The sequence below is a fragment of the Oratosquilla oratoria genome, chromosome 12 (assembly GCF_046742065.1).
Source record: "Oratosquilla oratoria isolate Oo_2021 chromosome 12, ASM4674206v1, whole genome shotgun sequence".
Classification (NCBI taxonomy): Eukaryota; Metazoa; Arthropoda; class Malacostraca; order Stomatopoda; family Squillidae; genus Oratosquilla; species Oratosquilla oratoria.
In genome coordinates, this window is record NC_134788.1 from 26,452,335 (window position 1) to 26,470,648 (window position 18,314).

General features: G+C 37.0%; 2 protein-coding genes across 2 annotated transcripts; one reads left to right on the forward strand and one right to left on the reverse strand.

Moving 5' to 3' along the window:
• Positions 1-981: 981 nt before the first annotated feature.
• Positions 982-11,960, reverse strand: LOC143030623 (uncharacterized). Its single transcript, XM_076193787.1, has 2 exons — positions 11,830-11,960; positions 982-3,675 (listed from the first exon to the last, which is right to left on the reverse strand). Exon 2 carries the CDS (start codon positions 3,461-3,463, stop codon positions 1,505-1,507), a length of 1,959 nt encoding a protein of 652 aa, XP_076049902.1. The 5' UTR covers positions 3,464-3,675; positions 11,830-11,960; the 3' UTR covers positions 982-1,504.
• A 326-nt stretch (positions 11,961-12,286) lies between these two features.
• LOC143030624 (uncharacterized) lies at positions 12,287-18,090 on the forward strand. The gene is made up of 2 exons (XM_076193788.1): positions 12,287-13,307; positions 16,034-18,090. Exon 2 carries the CDS (start codon positions 16,179-16,181, stop codon positions 17,220-17,222), a length of 1,044 nt encoding a protein of 347 aa, XP_076049903.1. The 5' UTR covers positions 12,287-13,307; positions 16,034-16,178; the 3' UTR covers positions 17,223-18,090.
• The last annotated feature ends 224 nt before the right edge of the window (positions 18,091-18,314 follow it).

Here is an 18,314-nt window from a genome sequence, read left to right on the forward strand (position 1 = left end):
ATATGGTCACCGAATCTCATTAAAGAAATTGACAGACTGGAAAAAATACAACGGCGAGCCACAAAACTGATTCCAAATATCAAAAATAAATCATACAAAAATCGACTAACACATATGAATCTGTTTTCCCTAAAAAAGCGTAGACTCAGAGGTGACTTGATACAGGTCTTTAAGATTTTAAAGGGAATTGACAACATCAAAAGTGACCAAATTTTCACATTGAATGAGAATCAGACAAGAAACAATGGTCTCAAACTGTCCGGAAATAGATTCAATTTGCCAACCGTGTAGTTAATGAATGGAATAAACTTCCTGCACAGGTAGTGCAATGTAGTTCAGTTCGAAGCTTTAAGAATCATTTAGATAAACACCTAAGCAAGATGCTGTAATGATTATAATTTATCTTATATTATTTGTTTTTGTTTTGTTATTATTTGTCTGTCTGATTTTCATTTATTATTAGTTATGTCGATTTATTATTTACTATTTACCTGTTTGTTTATTATTTAATTATACCTATGCATTTGTGTATTTTATTTGTTTACATTATTAGTTTTTATTTATTATTTTATTATGATTTTTTTCGCATCCGACCTAGATATGGACCAAAAGGTCTCCTGTCGGCATGCTCCGACATTGTAATCCTTTGAAAGCTGCAGGTCACATGTCACACTGCTGGAGAAGCCTTTCTCTAGTGTGGGTCATCACGTGATATTTGATATCAGCTTTACTTAACCCATTAAACTCCGATGACAACATTCTTGTCATTTGGTCAAATAAAACAAAAAGTCATAAAACACCAAAATGTTTGATCAAACACCAGAAAAATACGACGTCAGTCCTCGCTTCGCTGCGAGCGAAGCGAGGACTACTGACGTCGTATTTTTCTGGTGTTTGATCAAACATTTTGGTGTTTTATGACTTTTTGTTTTATTTGACCAAATGACAAGAATGTTGTCATCGGAGTTTGATGGGTTAAGAAACCTGTATTGCACAAGTCACACTGTAAAAGGCTTCTCTCCAGAGTGGGTAAAAATCATGTGACTTTTGAGACCACTTTTTCATGAGAAAGCTGCATCACACAATCAAACTAGAACTATTTCTCTCCAGTGTGGGTTATCATATGCAGGTTAAGGAAACTCTTTTGTAAGAAAGCTACATCACATAGGTCAAAATGTATAGACTCCCCTCCAATGAAAGTCACCATTCGATCTTTGAGATGACTCTTGTGAATAAGCTGGGTCACGCAGGTCGCACTGAAAAGGCTTCTCTCCTGTATGGCTCATCACGTGACATATGAGAACACCCTAACTTGAGATGGTTATTTCGCACAGGTCACACTAGAAAGCCTTCTCTACTGGGTGGGTCATCACATGAAGTTTGAGATCACCCTTTCATGAGAAAGCTCTATCACACTGGTCACACTAACATGATTTTTCCTTTAGTGTGGTTCATATGATATTTAAGATCCCCTCTTGCGAGAGAATTAATTGCACAGGTCATATTAGAAAGGTTTCTCTCCTGTGTGGGTCATCATGTGACATTTGAGAACACTCTTTTGTGAGAAAGAAGAATTGCACAGGTCACACTGGAAAGTCTTCTCTCCTCCATGGATCATTATGTGACGTTTGAGAACACCTTTTCGTGAGAAAGATTTATTGCACAGGTCACACTGGAATAGTTTCTCACCAGTGTGTTTAATCATGTGACATTTGAGACCACCCTTTAGTGAGAAAGCAGAATTGCACAGGTCACACTGGAAAGGCTTCTCTCCTGTGTGGGTCAGCATGTGACGTTTGAGTTCACCCTTTTGTGAGAAAGCAGAATCACAGAGGGAACATTGGAAAGGCTTCTCTCCTGTATGGGTCATCATGTGACGTTTGAGATCTCCCTTTCGTGAGAATGCTGAATCACACAAGTCACATTGGAAAGGCTTCTCTCCTGTATGGGTCATCATGTGATGGTTGAAATTACCCTTTTGAGAGAATGCAGAATCACACAGGCTACACTGGAAAGGCTTCTCTCCTGTGTGGTTCATCATGTGATGTTTGAGGTGATTCTTTTGTGAGAATGTAGAATTACACAGGTCACACTGGAAAGGCTTCTCTCTAGTGTGGTTCAACATGTGACATTTGAGATCAACCTTTTGTGAGAAAGCAGAATCACATAGGTCACATTGGAAAGGCTTCTCTCCTGCGTGGATCAGCATGTGACGTTTGAGATCACCCTTTCGTGAGAAACCTGCATTGCACAGGTCACACGGGAAGGGCTTCTCTCCAGTGTGTGTCATCACGTGACGTTTGAGATCATTCTTCCGTAGGAAGGCTGCACTGCACTGATCACATTGGAAAGGCTTCTCTCCTGTGTGGGTCATTATGTGATACTTGAGATGACCCTTTAATGAGAAAGCAGAATGACACAGGTCACACTGGAAAGGCTTCTCTCCTGTGTGGGTCAGCATGTGATACTTGATTTGACTTTTTTGTAAGAAAGCTGCATCACACACCTCACACTGGAAAGGTTTTTCTCCTTTGTGGGTCAGTATGTGACACTTGAGTTCATTCTTTTGTGAGAAAGCAGAATCACACAGGTCACATTGGAAAGGCTTCTCTCCTGTGTGGGTCATTATATGACATTTGAGATGACCCTTTCGCGAGAAAGCAGAATCGCACAGTTCACATTGGAAAGGCCTCTCTTTTGTGTGGGTCAGCATGTGACACTTGAGAATACTTTTTCGTTGGAAAGCTGCATCACATAGCTCACACTTGAAAGGCTTCTCTCCTGTGTGGGTTAGCGTGTGATATTTGAGTTGACTTTTCTGAAAGAAGGCGGCATCACAGAGCTCACACCGAAAAGGCTTCTCTCCTGTGTGGGTCAGCATGTGACATTTGAGTTTACTCTTTTGTGAGAAAGCAGAATCGCACAGGTCACATTGGAAGGGCTTCTCTCCTGTGTGGATCAGCATGTGACATTTGAGATTACTCTTCTGTAGGAAAGCTGCATCACACAGGTCACACCGGAAAGGTTTCTCTCCTGTGTGGTTCAGCATGTGACATTTGAGTTTACTCTTTTCCGCGAAAGAAGAATCACACAGGTCACACTTGAAAGGCTTCTCTCCTGTGTGGGTCATTATGTGACGTTTGAGATTACCCTTATTTGAGAATGTAGAATCACAAAGGCCACACCGGAAAGGCTTGTCTCCTGTGTGGGTCATCATGTGACGTTTGAGAACACTCTTCCATGAGAAAGCTGCATCACACAGGTCACACTGGAAAGTCTTCTCTCCTGTATGGGTCAACATGTGAAATTTCAGAGCATTCTTTTGTGAGAAAGCAGAATCACACAGGTCAAATTGGAGAGGCTTTTGTCCTGTGTGGGTCAGCATATGACAGTTAAGTTCACCCTTGTCTGAGAAAGTAGAATCACATAGGTCATACTGGAAATGCTTCTCTGTGTTGGTCATCACGTGATGTTTGATATCAAACTTTCATGAGAAAACTGTCACACAGGTCACACTGGAAAGGCTTTTCTCCTGCGTGGGTCGTCACTTGATGTTTAAGATGATTCATGTGATAACTGTGCCACAGATGTCACACTGGATTATCTTCATTGTATGACAACTACATGGAAGCTATGGATAGGTCTTCCAAAGAAATGTTGATAGTTACTCTCCTCCTGGAAAAAAAATTAATCATAAGAATGACAACTAACTCTTTGAGATGTATACTAATTAGATTGTGGATGTTTTGTACACAAACCATTTCATACTCAAGTCCCTTTGTACATAAATGGATCATGTGTACATGGCATCACCTAACATGAAATAGGTAGAAATACTAACGTGTATGGTCATATGATATAATCTACTCTTTCATTAGAAATGCACTGAAAATCATCAAATAGTTACATGCATACTCACACCACCGCGACCAGAATGACTCAAACTTAACTCTAGCCTTCTCACAAGGTTATGAGATTTGGATGTGGGGAATGGTCCAGCTGGTCACAGCAGTCATATCTTAATATAACTCCATAACAAGACTTTAATCCATACATGACCTACTCTCACCTTTCTCACCCTACGCCTGGTAGGAATAATCCTGTCAGCGGCAGCTATTCACTAGACTTCTCCATGCGTCTCTATCCTCGTAGGTCTCTTTTTCTTTCACTTCTGGTAAGTTGGTGTCTCTTCTTTCTAATGCTTCTTCAGCACCATTAATCCATCTGGTTCTGGGTCTCCCTACAGGTCTTCTACCTGTGGGTACCCATTCCAGCATTTGTCTTGGGTACCTTCAATTTGTCATTCTCATAACATGTCCAAACCACCTCATCTTCCACTCTTCTATTAAATCCAACACTTACATCACTCCTATTTCCTGTCTTATCCGCCCATTCCTTAATCTATCGCGTCTTGTCACTCCTCTTATTATCCTAAGGGATCTCATTTTGGCTGCTTGAATGCGACATTTTAATTTGGTGTTTAGGGACCAGGCTTCACTGCCATATGTTAACACCGGTCTTAACACTGAGACATAAATTGTCTTCTTGCATTGAAGTGGGATGCTTTTTTCTTTTAATAGTGGGTACAAAATATTTAGAGTGTTGTTATATTTTGTAATCCTGCTGTTTATTTCAGTCTCCTGCTGGTTATTATCACTGAATTCCACTCCCAAATACTTAAAATGTTCGACCTGAATTAATTGTTGTCCATCAACTTCAATTCTTCCCTCAACTCGCCTTCTATCAACACACATTACTTCCATTTTGTAACATTCATCTGCATCCTGTATTGTTTTAGCACATCATTCCATTTGTCCATTTCAGTTTGTAGATCTTCCCAACTGTTTGCAGCTATAGCTATATCGTCAGCATAGGCAAGCACCAGTGGGTTCATATTTCTCTCTCCTTCAATATCCTTAATTATCCTATCCATGTCCATTATAAACAATAATGGAGATAGCACTCTGCCTTGTCTTACTCCACACTTGACCCTAAACCACTTACTGTCTCTTTTCTCAGTCTTTACTCTACTTTCACTATTTTCATATAAACTCTTAATAGCTTTTATTAGATTCACTGGTACCTCGTATTCATCGTGTTCAATAGCTTGCCATAACTAATCTCTTGGTACTCTAGTGAAAGCCTTTTGAAGGTCAATAAACCCAAGGCATTGTCTGTCCCACTCCCAACATTTTTCCATTAAGATTTTTAGAGTAAAGATATTGTTGATTGTTCCTCGTCCTGGTCTAAAACCACCCTGAGATTCTTTTATTTTATGTTCAACTATGCTTCTTAATCGTTTTTCCAAAATTCTTTCATAGATCTTTCCTGTGTGTGATAGCAGAGAGATGCCTCTATAGTTTCCACAATCTGTTTTGTCACCTTTTTTGTGCATTGGACATATCACCGCTTTTGTCCAATCATCTGGGACTTGTTTATTTCTCCATGCTATATTTATCACTTCTAACATCCACTCTAGTCCAGTGTTTCCCATTTTCTTTATAATTTCTGTTGAAATTTCATCCTCTCCTGATGCTTTCCCATTTTTCATCCTTTCTACAGCTGCTCTCAATTCTGCTTTAGTTATTTTCCATTTATTTCTTCCTGTGTCTTCCACTTCGCTTTCCACTTCTCTTTCCCCCATATATTCTGGGTTGTACTCTCTATCATCTTCATCTTGTCCTGTGAAGTTCAACAGATCCTCAAAATACTCTGTCCATCTTTGACTAATTTCTTGTGATTCTATTAATAATCATCCTTGTCTCTTATAGAATGGGTTGGTACCGTATTTTCTTTCCTATATGACTTTGCAAGACTAAATATTAGTTTCCTTGTCCCATTCATATCTCTTTCAAGATCTTCTCCAATCTTTAACCAGCTGTTTTCCTTTGCTTTTCTTTTTATAGTCTCTGCTTCATTTCTCCTGAAGACATATTCTTGCCTATCCTGAGGCCTTCTTGCCTTCATCCAAATTCTAAAGGCTTTATATTTCCGTCTTACCGCCTCTTTTACTTCTACTCTAAGAACGCTTATTCAGTTTATCTCATTTGACTGAAATGATTGATGTGAATCACATTATCAAAAATATATGGTCTGCCTGTGTTATTTTAGCAAAATACAACAAATAAAAGTGATTTAAGAAATTGTAGAGGTACTAGCCATTATCTTTCTTGTTACATTTAGTAAAATACCTACTTAGAAAATAAACAACTATTATGCTCTCAGACAGGAACTGTTATAAAAGAAGCAACCCCAGTTAATGTGGAAGTAGCTAGATGAATATGTATAATGGGAGAACTAGAGCTTTAACATTTTCAACTTACAAGTCGTTGAAACACACATTATATACACAAACCCGACCATCTTTCATGAAACCTGTGATATCTAACAAGTTGTGATACTTGTGCTATACTGTTAAAATACTTGTTTCCTCATTCTCTTTGTGGAAACTTTATTTGATATTAATATCATCTCAGTTTAAGCATCCCTACCTATCAACATCAATTAATGTAAAGTTGGATATTGTGCAAGCTTTGGTCTAATTTGAGCATTTCCCATATTACTGTTTCTCAAATAGACGCTTCCCACATAAATACTCCATAAAAGAACATAATACTAGTACATAGATACGTACAGTGGTGGGATTCAAAATATTTTGTCATCCGGTTCTATATACATACATACATATATATATATATATATATATATATATATATATATATATATATATATATATATATATTATATATATATATATATATATATATATATATATATATATATATATATTTCAAATTTGCATTATTTATGTCCACATATTGATCCTGGATTCTAGCAAATAAAATGATCAATCGTAGCTATTTCCCCCCCCCAAAAATGTAAAAAATTGTTAAACATCATATAATGATATAGAGGTAATGATAAACTTGATAATATGAAGATATATCTATGCAGCGGCGGCGTCAGGAATTCTTAATTGGGGGGGCTGAGTAAATATATTTGGGGGGCTAATAGTAATAGGATAATACACATATATTATCCTCATTTCAGAAGGGGAGGGGGTTAATGGTTGGGCTAGCACTGATGGCTGACAAATCTTTAGCCCTGGCAATTAATGATTCCACTTAATAAAATTATTTCAATGAGTGTTTTAAATTTTCAATTTGCTCATTTCAGTTGGGGGGGCTAATGGGGGGGCTGGCCACTTTTTTGTAGGGCTAAAGTATAGATGGTGGTCGTTCGCCAAATTAGCAAAAAAGCCATTAGATATAGAGTATTAATTAAAATAAAAAAGGCCATATTTTGAACCTAGCTGCCAGTGTAATTTCCTTGAATTATTACGCCTTCATCTGGCAAAATTTGTAATTCAGTTATTTGCTAGAAATCGTAAAATTTTCAGGAAATGAATTCGTGCGTTTTAATAAGTTATTGCTTTACTTTTTATCATGGTAACAAACCTGGTCACTACTTATGTAAATAAACTATGCACTAAATCACTAACGAAACGTACCTTTCAGGTACTTACCGGATACAGGAGACCAGTGACAATGACTGACAGCGACTAGCCGGTTCGCCGAACTAGTAAAATTCCGTGAGACAGTTCTAACGAACCGGTACGAACTGGCTGAATCCCACTACTGGATACGTACTATCGCCAGCACTTATATCTGGTACACTGGTAGCACAGTGGCTCTTGTCAGAGAGTTGATCTAACAATTTTTTTTATTTGTTTACATTTTAGTGAAAGAATATGAATGGGTCAGAGCACACTCCATAATGCTGACCAGTTTACCACTTTTGGAGTTTTCACTATATCTAAGAAGTTGACATGTGTGCAAGTAGATATATTGATATGAACAACTTGATAATCGATAACCAATATCAACAGCAGACAAGCAGTGGTTGGTAGCAAGTAGTGTGGACATATAGGTGGGCACCTTCTCATAGCTAGGCATGGAAAGCAGCATTTAGCTATGGAAAGGGCACAGGAAATGACACTGTAAATGGAGGGAGATGTGTGGAACTACCAACCCTGGAACAAAGAAGAGAAAGAGGAGATCTACTGGCCATTTACAGAATCATAAAAGGCATGGAAGTCCTTAACAGAGAAGACTTATTAGTGGGATAAAAAGAAAACAAGAGGACATGAAAAAAAAAAAAAGATAAACAAGAGATCTAAAAAAAATAGTTTCCCACACAGTGGTGGATGTCTGGAACAAATTGGACGAAACAATAGTGTGTGCAAACACCACACAAGAATTTAAGAACAAACTAGATGCTGAGAGATACAAAGACAGATCACTACAAGCACAGCTCCCCTTCCCGTATAATACAACTAGGTAAATCCGTGAAATTCTTTGCAGACGATGCAAAACTACTAAAGAAAGTACAGAAAAAGAATGTGAATCACTACAGAGAGACCAGGACCAGGTCTGGGAAAGGAGTAAAAAGTGGGAAGTGAACTTCAACATTAAGAAATGTAGTATGATGGAATTTGGAAAAAATAAAACAAAAATATCAGGACAACATAAAATCAGTGTAAAGGAAGTAAAAAAAAAATGGGTTCCGAAAAGGACCTAGGAGTAATCATTACCAAAGCTATGTCACCAGACAAGCAGATAAACAAAATAGTAGAAGAAACCTACAATTTACTAAGTTCAATAAAGGTGGCTTTTAATTGCACGAGGTAATGGTAAAGAAAATACAAGTCACACTGGTAAGACCAAGATTGGAGTATGCAGCAACACTATGGACACCCAGTACAAAAAAAATATATAAGGAAAATAGAACACAAAAAGTGACAAAGATGGCCCCAACACTTTCAAAATTTGTCTAAACTGGAATGACCAACCCTGGAACAAAGATGAGAAGGAGGCAATCTATCAGCCATTTACAGAATCATGAAAGGCATGGAAGTCCTTGACAGAGAAGATTTATTAAAATGTGTTAGAAGAAAATCAAGGGGACATGAAAAGAAACTCAAAAAGGATATTTATAGAAGAAATCTGAAAAAAAAAAATCCACACAATTGGATGTAACAATAGTCTGTGCAAACACCATACAAGAATTTAAGAACAAACTAGATGTTGTGAGATACAGGGTGGGGCGCGGAAACTTCCCGATTTGGGGATTGAATTGTAAAATATTTACACTTCACTATTCTTTATTCTACTTTTATGTCTGTCACAAAACATGGGAGATTTACTTTTACACAGTTCTAAAAACAATATCTTTTAAATGTCCACCTCCATTGTCAATACACTGATTCAGATGATTTCAGAAGCTTTGGTCTACTCTCTCTAGCATGGTGAGCGGTATATTGGCTATTTGAGTGCGGATGGCATTCTGTAGGTCTTCCAGGGTCTATGGACGGTTGTTATAAACCATGGATTTGAGATAACCCCACAGGAAATAATCATAGGGGCCTAAATCAGGCGAGCACGCTGATTTCCCTGAGAGGCGATTTAAACTGGCCAGCGCGCTCGCCTGATTTAGCCCCCTGTGATTATTTCCTGTGGAATTATCTCAAATCCATGGTTTATAACAACCGTCCACAGACCCTGGAAGACCTACAGAATGCCATCCGCACTCAAATAGCCAATATACTGCTCACCATGCTAGAGAGAGTAGACCAAAGCTTCCGAAATCGTCTGAATCAGTGTATTGACAATGGAGGTGGACATTTAAAAGATATTGTTTTTAGAACTGTGTAAAAGTAAATCTCCCATGTTGTGTGACAGACATAAAAGTAGAATAAAGAATTGTGAAGTGTAAATACTTTATAATTCAATCCCCAAATCGGGAAGTTTCCGCGCCCCACCCTGTACAAAGACGGGTCACTACAAGCATAGCTCCCCTTCCCGTATAATACAACTAGGTAGATACATCATATCAACTTTATATAGTGGAAACTCCAAAAATGTTAAACTGGTCATTATAATAGTGTTTGCTTTGACCCATTCATAATGTTTCTTTACAATGTAAGCAAAAACAGTTACCAGATGAGCATTCTGGCATGAGTCACTGTGCAACCTGTGTACCAGTTATAATAGCTGACAACATTGCAAACCAATAGGCCCTTTCCTCCTAAAAGGATAGTGCCATAGTCAAGGCATACTTTTCATCCATTCCATACCCTTTTGTTGGTCTCAAATTCATTTAGTTGTGGGTTCAAATTACATACTTCTCTCCAATTCCTGGCAGTAACTCAATTACCTACCCCAAAAGTCCAAACAGATATGGCAAAGGTGATAGCTTTGGTCACAGCCATGCACATCCTGGAATAGGCCTATCATCTACCTTCTTCCTCATGATAAATCTTCTGCAGAGGTCCAACACACACCCTCCAATCAAGGATGTCTTATATTAATGTTTCATAGTGTGATTCATGTCACTCTGATATTAACTTCTACTGATAAACTCTTGTTCTCTATTTTTTCAGGGGATACTCCCACAAATTAATTTTGGTAGAAATACCACCAAAAGCCGATGGATTAAAATATAAAATCATTATTTCTGACACCATTGAATGAAAAGTAAATTACCCTACCAACCTAATTGAACCTGTCATCTCCTATACATACATGGGGTTGGGTTGGGTAAGGTTAGACTCACCTCCCCCATCCTCTCCATCAACCACTCAACCCCAATGTAACCATTACATAGCAGTCAGTCAAAACACCCAAAACACAAAGAAAACATTACAGAACTGTAAACAATAACATTTAGTGGTATTTTATTTTTAAGAAAAGTTATGTCTATATATTTACCAGATGTTATTTACTGATATCAAAGAGAAATTGGATTCTTTTGGGTGATGCTCTGCTCATACCGTATGAGTGTTTCATGTCCATTTATTCTGATACTAATACAAAAAACTGTTCTACTTGACTGGCCGGGATTTTGTCTGTTGGGATTGTCATGCATTCCTAAAGGTTTCTCCATGCCCCCTCTCACCTATGTCAGTGATGCCCTTCAAAACTTTGAATAATAAGAAGTGTCCATTTCCCTCAGATTAGTAATAAACCAACTTCTGGTGAATGAATGGTGTCATGTACAGGCCCTTTGCTTCTACCTTGTGTTTGCCACACAAAACACTCAAACAGAATGAGCAGTGTCACCCAACACACTCCAATTTCCCTTTGATTCCAATAAGTAATGTCTGGTAAACACATTCACATATCTTTTTTTAATGAGAGAATACCACTAACTGTTACTGTTTATAGTTCTGGAATGCTTTGGGTCACAAATTAGGTGTTTTGGGTAATGGCACCCAAAACACCAATGTTTTAACCGACCCACTACATTGGAAAAATTAATCTTTGAAATGCAAAAAAGAAAATGAAGAATATGTCTGCATGTTATTGGAATAATACCAAATGCAATAACCTTTCAAATATATTCACTTATTTGAGTAAACTTTTAGAAGAGCACACCTACATCATATAGCAATAAAAATTGAAAATTTAAATAGTAAATTATAATACATTCACGTAATATGGGTTTTTCTTGACAGAAACAACAAAAAAGTTGCTAAATCAGATTTACTAATGAACGAAACTGCAGCGGTTGAATGATGTGCCATGATTGTTTTGATAGATGCTGAGATCAAAGAAATGAAAGGATGACAAATTAGTCTATTATGACCTAACCTCTATTTTGTAGGTTGGTATCTCAAATTGTAAATATTATCCAAGTTATTGTCACAGATGCTGATGGCCTGATTATTATTGTATCTTGGGCAATTAACAGACAATGGCAGAACCCCATGTTCTCTCATAAAGTCCAAGGAAGCCTTAATGTATTTGTAACAGCACTTATTAATGTCACCTGTTGTTGGAGAACACCCAGTCCACAACATGAAAGTCATCATCTAACAGACAGTTACTGGAGTGGACAGACGACGTGGCATTTGGACCGTATCCTAGCGGCTTCGTTCGTTAGTAGATTTGCTTGAAGCAACGTTTTTTTTTTGTTATTCGTTTCCGCCATGAAAATCGCATATTATAGCTAGGTCAATATGAAAATGGAATTCCTGATATTTGAGCTGAAGTAGTTCTCATGGGATTCAAAGAGTCGCTATGAGTATAATGCAATTTGAATTACCATCTAGCTGTCCTAGTTCTCGAGATATTGCATTTTGAATGGAATTAAATCGGGCCTATTTTGTCCGAGGAAATCGGGCCGAAACGTAAACAATGACGGTTTTTACTGACAGGCACAATTTTATATAAAAAAAATTAGCATATGGTTGCATTATTTGACCTATTTTCTATAAGATGTGATTTCCATGTAATTTGATCATAGAATTATGTTTTTATCCTCTGCTAAATTACCCACCACAGCTATGAATACCGTCAAATTACATGAAAATCACACATTTTAAAGAAAATAGTTTGAATAATTCAATTATATGCAAGCTATTACACTAATAACCCAATAGTAACTAACTTAATAGTGTAGTTTGATCCATACCACCAGTGATCATAGATAGCGGGCAGGACGAATCGTAGCTGTGGTCCGTAATATTACGGAGGATGAAAACGTAACTTGTCTTTGATCAAATTACATGAAAATCACACATTTTAAAGGAAATAGTTCAAATGATTCAACTATAAGTCTATTACACTAATAACATAATAGTAAGAAACTTAATAGAGTGAAGTTTGGTCCATACCACCAGTGATAGATAAGATGGCGGGATGGATGTTGATGTTGTTATCCGATAATCCGACCCGATAGAAAAAAAAACTAATTAAAACCACCGATTTCTCAGCTCTACCGTAACACGCTGCCTTTATTTTGGTATTAGAATAATCAGTAATACTAGTAGTTTTGGTTAATTATGGTCAGTTGCCCGCACCATAAATTTGTTAGCTAATTTTTTACGTTGAAACATATACCAATATTCGATCTGCTGCTGAATGCAGGCCGCCATGTTTAACTTATGTTTTTATTGACCGACATGTAACTGGTGATGTGAATGTTTGAAATTTACTACGATCGTAGTAAATACACTCACACAACATTTTTATTAATTAAATTTCCCGCGGTGTATGTAAATTTGGCCGTTTGAATGGCGTGCGCATAAAATGACGCGCTATTGTGCTCGTCATCGACGGTGGCGCCTCTGGTGGTGTTTGACCTACCTAGCTGTGGTTGTGAATTAAGTCTGAAATCAATGTAATCAGTTCGGTCATGCAGGGAAATTGGAACCCGAAGATTGCGTCAGTAATGGCAACAGAGAAGACGAAGACTGAATGAGCATGATTCTTGGTACAGGAGAATGAATAGAATCTGTCACGAGAGTAAGGAATAATATAAATATATGATTTGCACTTGGTATGACTATGAGTCGAGGTCGAGATCTACTGTTGGCGAATAACTAAACCGTTTGCTGTCTAGCATCATGTAATCAATAGAACTCAGCACTGTTTTCACTCATATGTTGACCATATTACAGAGAGTTAATTCTTATAATTTTAGTATTTTGGAATAATGGTAGAGTCCACAGAACCTTTGTGGACAACAATTATCCTTACCATAGTCTAAACTGAAAAAAAAAAAAAAAATAGAATGAATATTTTCATATGAAATCTGTGTTTAGGCTGCATCAAATGATGGTGATAACATGTGAGGACTGTTTGGATAGACCTGTTGGCAACTGCCACTTTCATATGGACCCAGTTAATTTATCCAATACATACCTCTTTTTTATAATCATTGGGATCATGTCATGATTAGCACACCCATAATTTTTTTAAATATCCTAAAATTTATCCTTCTTTAAGGTAAATTAGGTTAGGTTAGGAAATTTATTTATTTATTTATTTTCTTATTTTTTGTATATAAATGATTTAATACAAGGATAAATTTTGGAATAATATTTCAAAAATGTTGGGTTTGCTAATCTTGACATGACCCAATTATTGTACAGTGGCGGTTATTCTCTCACCCCTAATGTGCTCCCTGCAAAGTGTAAATGTACCACAGTACATGTATCTCCAGTGCTACATTTTCATTTTTTCACAAATCATGAAGATATATAAATTTGGCATGTATGTGACATTACTTTATCTTGTTTTTTGTTAGACATTAATGCTTGTATTTTTGTTCTTATAGCAAATCTTATATTACATCTAGTTTCTATGTTTTATTATGTAGCACCTTTGTGTAAATTAAACTAATGTAGATGCTATTAAGGAAATAATCAGATTAAAATAGATATTTGGGATGGTGACTTAATGGTCTACCAGTATTTCTTGACACATTTTCCACAAATTAAAGATGGGCGATACTACAGACGTTTTTCAATACGATCCTGAGTATCTTCTGCTCAAGTATCGAAGTATCGAGTACTATAGTGTCCAGTATCATTCACATCCAACCCACTACCCCGATCTTCCCAACAGTTAATATACTTGAAACCAAAATATATTTTACAGGAAATTTTAGCAGCATAGAGTGATTTAGCGAGCATATTGGACACTGGAAATTGTGGAATATTTATTATGTTAAATCTTAATGCATCATTTGGCCCTACTTTAGATTAATTTTGATTAGACAATCTAAAATCTACAGATATTTGTGAAATTATATTAAAATTGCTGGGTAATTATCTCTTGAGCAGAATAATGAACAAACAGAATAATGAACATAGAATGCCAAAAGAAAATCACAAGCCAGAAAATGAAAGAGTTACAAGGAAGTATACTAGATCCAAAGTAATTCAACATTAACATGATAGACTTGTCTCAAATACTGTATAAGCATAGTGTGAACTAATTCATAAGCTAATATCACTTTTTATTTTCCAATTAATGAGGCCAAGAATAAAAAAAAAGAATGCAGTAAATAATGACAGACCTGAATTAAACGAACAAGAAACTTGAAAAAAGAATTGTATATAATTAAGTAATTTGTAAATTACAATACTGGGATCATGTCAAGAATAGTGAACCCAATATCTCCATGTGAAGAACAGCTAACCCAATGATCCTCATGTGAAGAACAGGGAGCCCAAAGATTCTAATGTAGTGGCCAACCCACATGTCTTCATGTAAAGAAAAGCAGACCTTTGACAAAAATGTAAAAAATAAGATGTTAAATTTATATTGATGAATAAACAATGAAAATAATATGGTAACAAGTTCAATTTCCATGAAAAATATGTTATGAGAAGTTATTCAAAGGATACTGCATAACGATTGCATTACAGATCATTGATGACCTGGGAACCGCATATCTAACCTAACCTAACGTTGAAACTTCCTGGGTATCTAAATACAGAAATTAAAATCAGTATATGAAAACCCCTATGAAACCAGTGAAGATTCATAGAGCTTAACTAGTGAACAGAAGCTTTTAAATTTAATCAGTTGTTGAAATGTATATACCAAAGTGTTTATGTTAGAACTAGCGAACCTGATTATACTCCTGTCAAGAAAAACAAACTGAATAATCTTGTAAAGAATAGCGAACCCTGCTGTGACTGGGTTCGCTAATCTTTACCTGAAATTTGGAAATTGATGCAGAAATAGATATCAAAATCTCGTGAATCTCTCGAACGTTGATTTATGACATCATTGAATAGTATGGGTAGTGGTTCTATGTGAAAAGCTATAAAATATTAACTATTTCTATGCTGTTGTATCCTACATTATACACTGATCTCTTTTTTTTGTTCCCCCTGCAGTATTTATTCAGCCACTTTTTTTTGCTATATTATGTCCTGATCAATATATACTTCCCCTGCCTCCTCTTTTTTTTTTTTTTTTTTTTTTTTTGTCCTGATCAATATATACTTCCCCTGCCTCCTCTTTTTTTTTTTTTTTTTTTGTAGGTGCGTGACTCCGTAATTTTTTAATGTTTGTTCAATCTCATCTTCCTTTAAGCTTCTTTAATAAGATTTGGTTGTTTCCTTCCCCTACTGCACTTGGTCAATGCCGCCCTGTTATATTTGTATCTGCTTGTGTTACTCTTATTACATGCTCTCAACAAGTCAAATGTCAAAGTCATAATATTTTTCTTTCAGGACGAGGACAAATATCTTGTGAGACGAAGTTTTCTAAGGAAAGAGTGCTCGTAAGTATCACGTGATGACCCACATTGGAGAATAGAGTTTCAAGTGTGACCTATGCCTTACACCTTACTCAACAAAGAGTGTTTTCAAGTAACACATGATGGCTCACACTGGAGAGAAGCCTTTCAAGTGTGACCTGTGCAATGCAGCTTTCTCTGGAAAGAGTGCTCTTAAATATCATGTAATGACCCACACTGGAGAGAAGCCTTTCAATTGTGGCCTATGCGATGCAGCTTTCTCACAAAAGGGTAATATCAGACGACACATGATGACCCATACTGGAGAGAAGCCCTTCAATTGTGACCTGTGTGATGCAGCCTTCTCAGGAAAGAGTGCTCTCAAATATCACATGATGACCCACACAGGAGAAAAGCCTTTCAAGTGTGACCTGTGTGATGCAGCTTTCTCACAAAAAGGTAATATCAGACAACACATGATGACCCATACTGGAGAGAAGCCCTTCAATTGTGACCTGTGTGATGCAGCCTTCTCAGGAAAGAGCGCTCTCAAATATCACATGATGACCCACACAGGAGAAAAGCCTTTCAAGTGTGACCTGTGTGATGCAGCTTTGTCTGGAAAGAGTGCTCTCAAATATCACATGGTGACCCACACTGGGGAGAAGCGTTTCAAGTGTGACCTGTGTCATGCAGTTTTCTCAGGAAAAGGTCATCTCAAAGATCACATGATGATCCACACTGGAGAAAAGCCTTTCGAGTGTGTCATGTGCGATGCAGCTTTCTCACTAAAGAGCACTCTCAAACGACACATAAGGATCCACAGTGGAGAGAAGCCTTTCCACTGTGACCTGTGCAATGCAGCTTTTTCACGAAAGAATAATCTCAAACAACACATGATTACCCACACTGGAAATAGGCCATGCAAATGTGACCTGTGTGATGCTGCTTTTTCTCAAAAGTATGAACTCAAAAGACACATGATTACACACAATGGAGGGAAACCTTACAATTGTGACCTGTGTGAAGCAGCTTTCTCAAAAAAGAGTCATCTCAAACAACACATGATGACCCACACTGGAGAAAGGCCCTTCAGTTGTGACCTGTGTGATGCTGCCTTTTCACAAAAGGGTAATCTCAAACGACACACGGTGACTCACAATGGAAAGAAGCCTGTCATGTAAACGTTGACGCTTCGTGGTGACCCATACAGGAAATAAGCAAGTTCAGCTTTCTCACGAAGGGATTATTTCAAATGTCGCGCAGTGACTCACTTCCTCACGAAAAGTTGATCTCATGTATTGCATGATCATTAACGCTGCTTAGAGGCCTCTCCAGTGTGACCCAAGTGATTTAATTTTTCTGTATGATTGTATTTTCATGTATTAGACATTGATTCACTGTTACCAGTTTGGGAGATTTGTCACACATGCATTCTGCCGGTTGTAAATGTTTGTTGGTTTACTCTTAGTAGTGAAGTTTTTTGGGTGACCTTTATTGACCTATTATGTAATTGCTATTTTGTTTGTCATAAAGGTTTTTAACGCACAATCTTTTAAACGAAAAACTGTCAAAAATATTAGAGGGTGGTTGGTGGATATATATTAGCACATCATGACATGCAGATGTCCTTTTTATCATAGCTTTGTGTAAGGCTGTTTGGAGTATACGCCATTGTTACTTGTAATTTGTGTTACTGTAAATATATCTACAGTAATATAATCAATATAACCATTGAGACATAACTGTCATATTTCAATGAAGTCTGTCAATGTTACATGATGAGTTGTTCATTATTGGTGAAGAATAAATCCAATTTGTTTGCTGAACGATTATGTTTTGTTATCATGTGTGTCAAGTGGGGCTTCTCCGTAGTGTCAAGCAGTAGTTTTTGTATATGTCTGTTCTCTCGTAACTTCTGAGACAGAACTTACCGGGTTGAGTTGTGATGTCTTCTCGTGTTCTATTGAATATGTTGATTTCGTGAAGTTTACGAGATAATTTTGTGACGGATGATGGCAGTTTGTAATTAAATTATATGAAGGCTTTGGTCGGGGGCAATAATTTCTACTTGATTACCTGAGTCATGAGAACTTTGTGTCGTATAATTTCTGACATATATCATGACATCCCATATTAAACGTAGTTGTTTGATGTTCCTACATCTAACTTATCTTTCTGCAAGTGTGCCTCAGGGCAACATACATTGGAGCATCCTCGACGGTGAGCTTTGGGCGTGTAGTAACTGCTTTGGAGCTTGTGTATCTGTTGAGTGG

Bases quoted from the DNA above. Each gene is read 5' to 3' on its own strand.
- LOC143030623 (XM_076193787.1), bottom strand. From the start codon at position 3,463: ATGACCAACACAGAGAAGCATTTCCAGTATGACCTATGTGATTCTACT.
- LOC143030624 (XM_076193788.1), top strand. From the start codon at position 16,179: ATGATGGCTCACACTGGAGAGAAGCCTTTCAAGTGTGACCTGTGCAAT.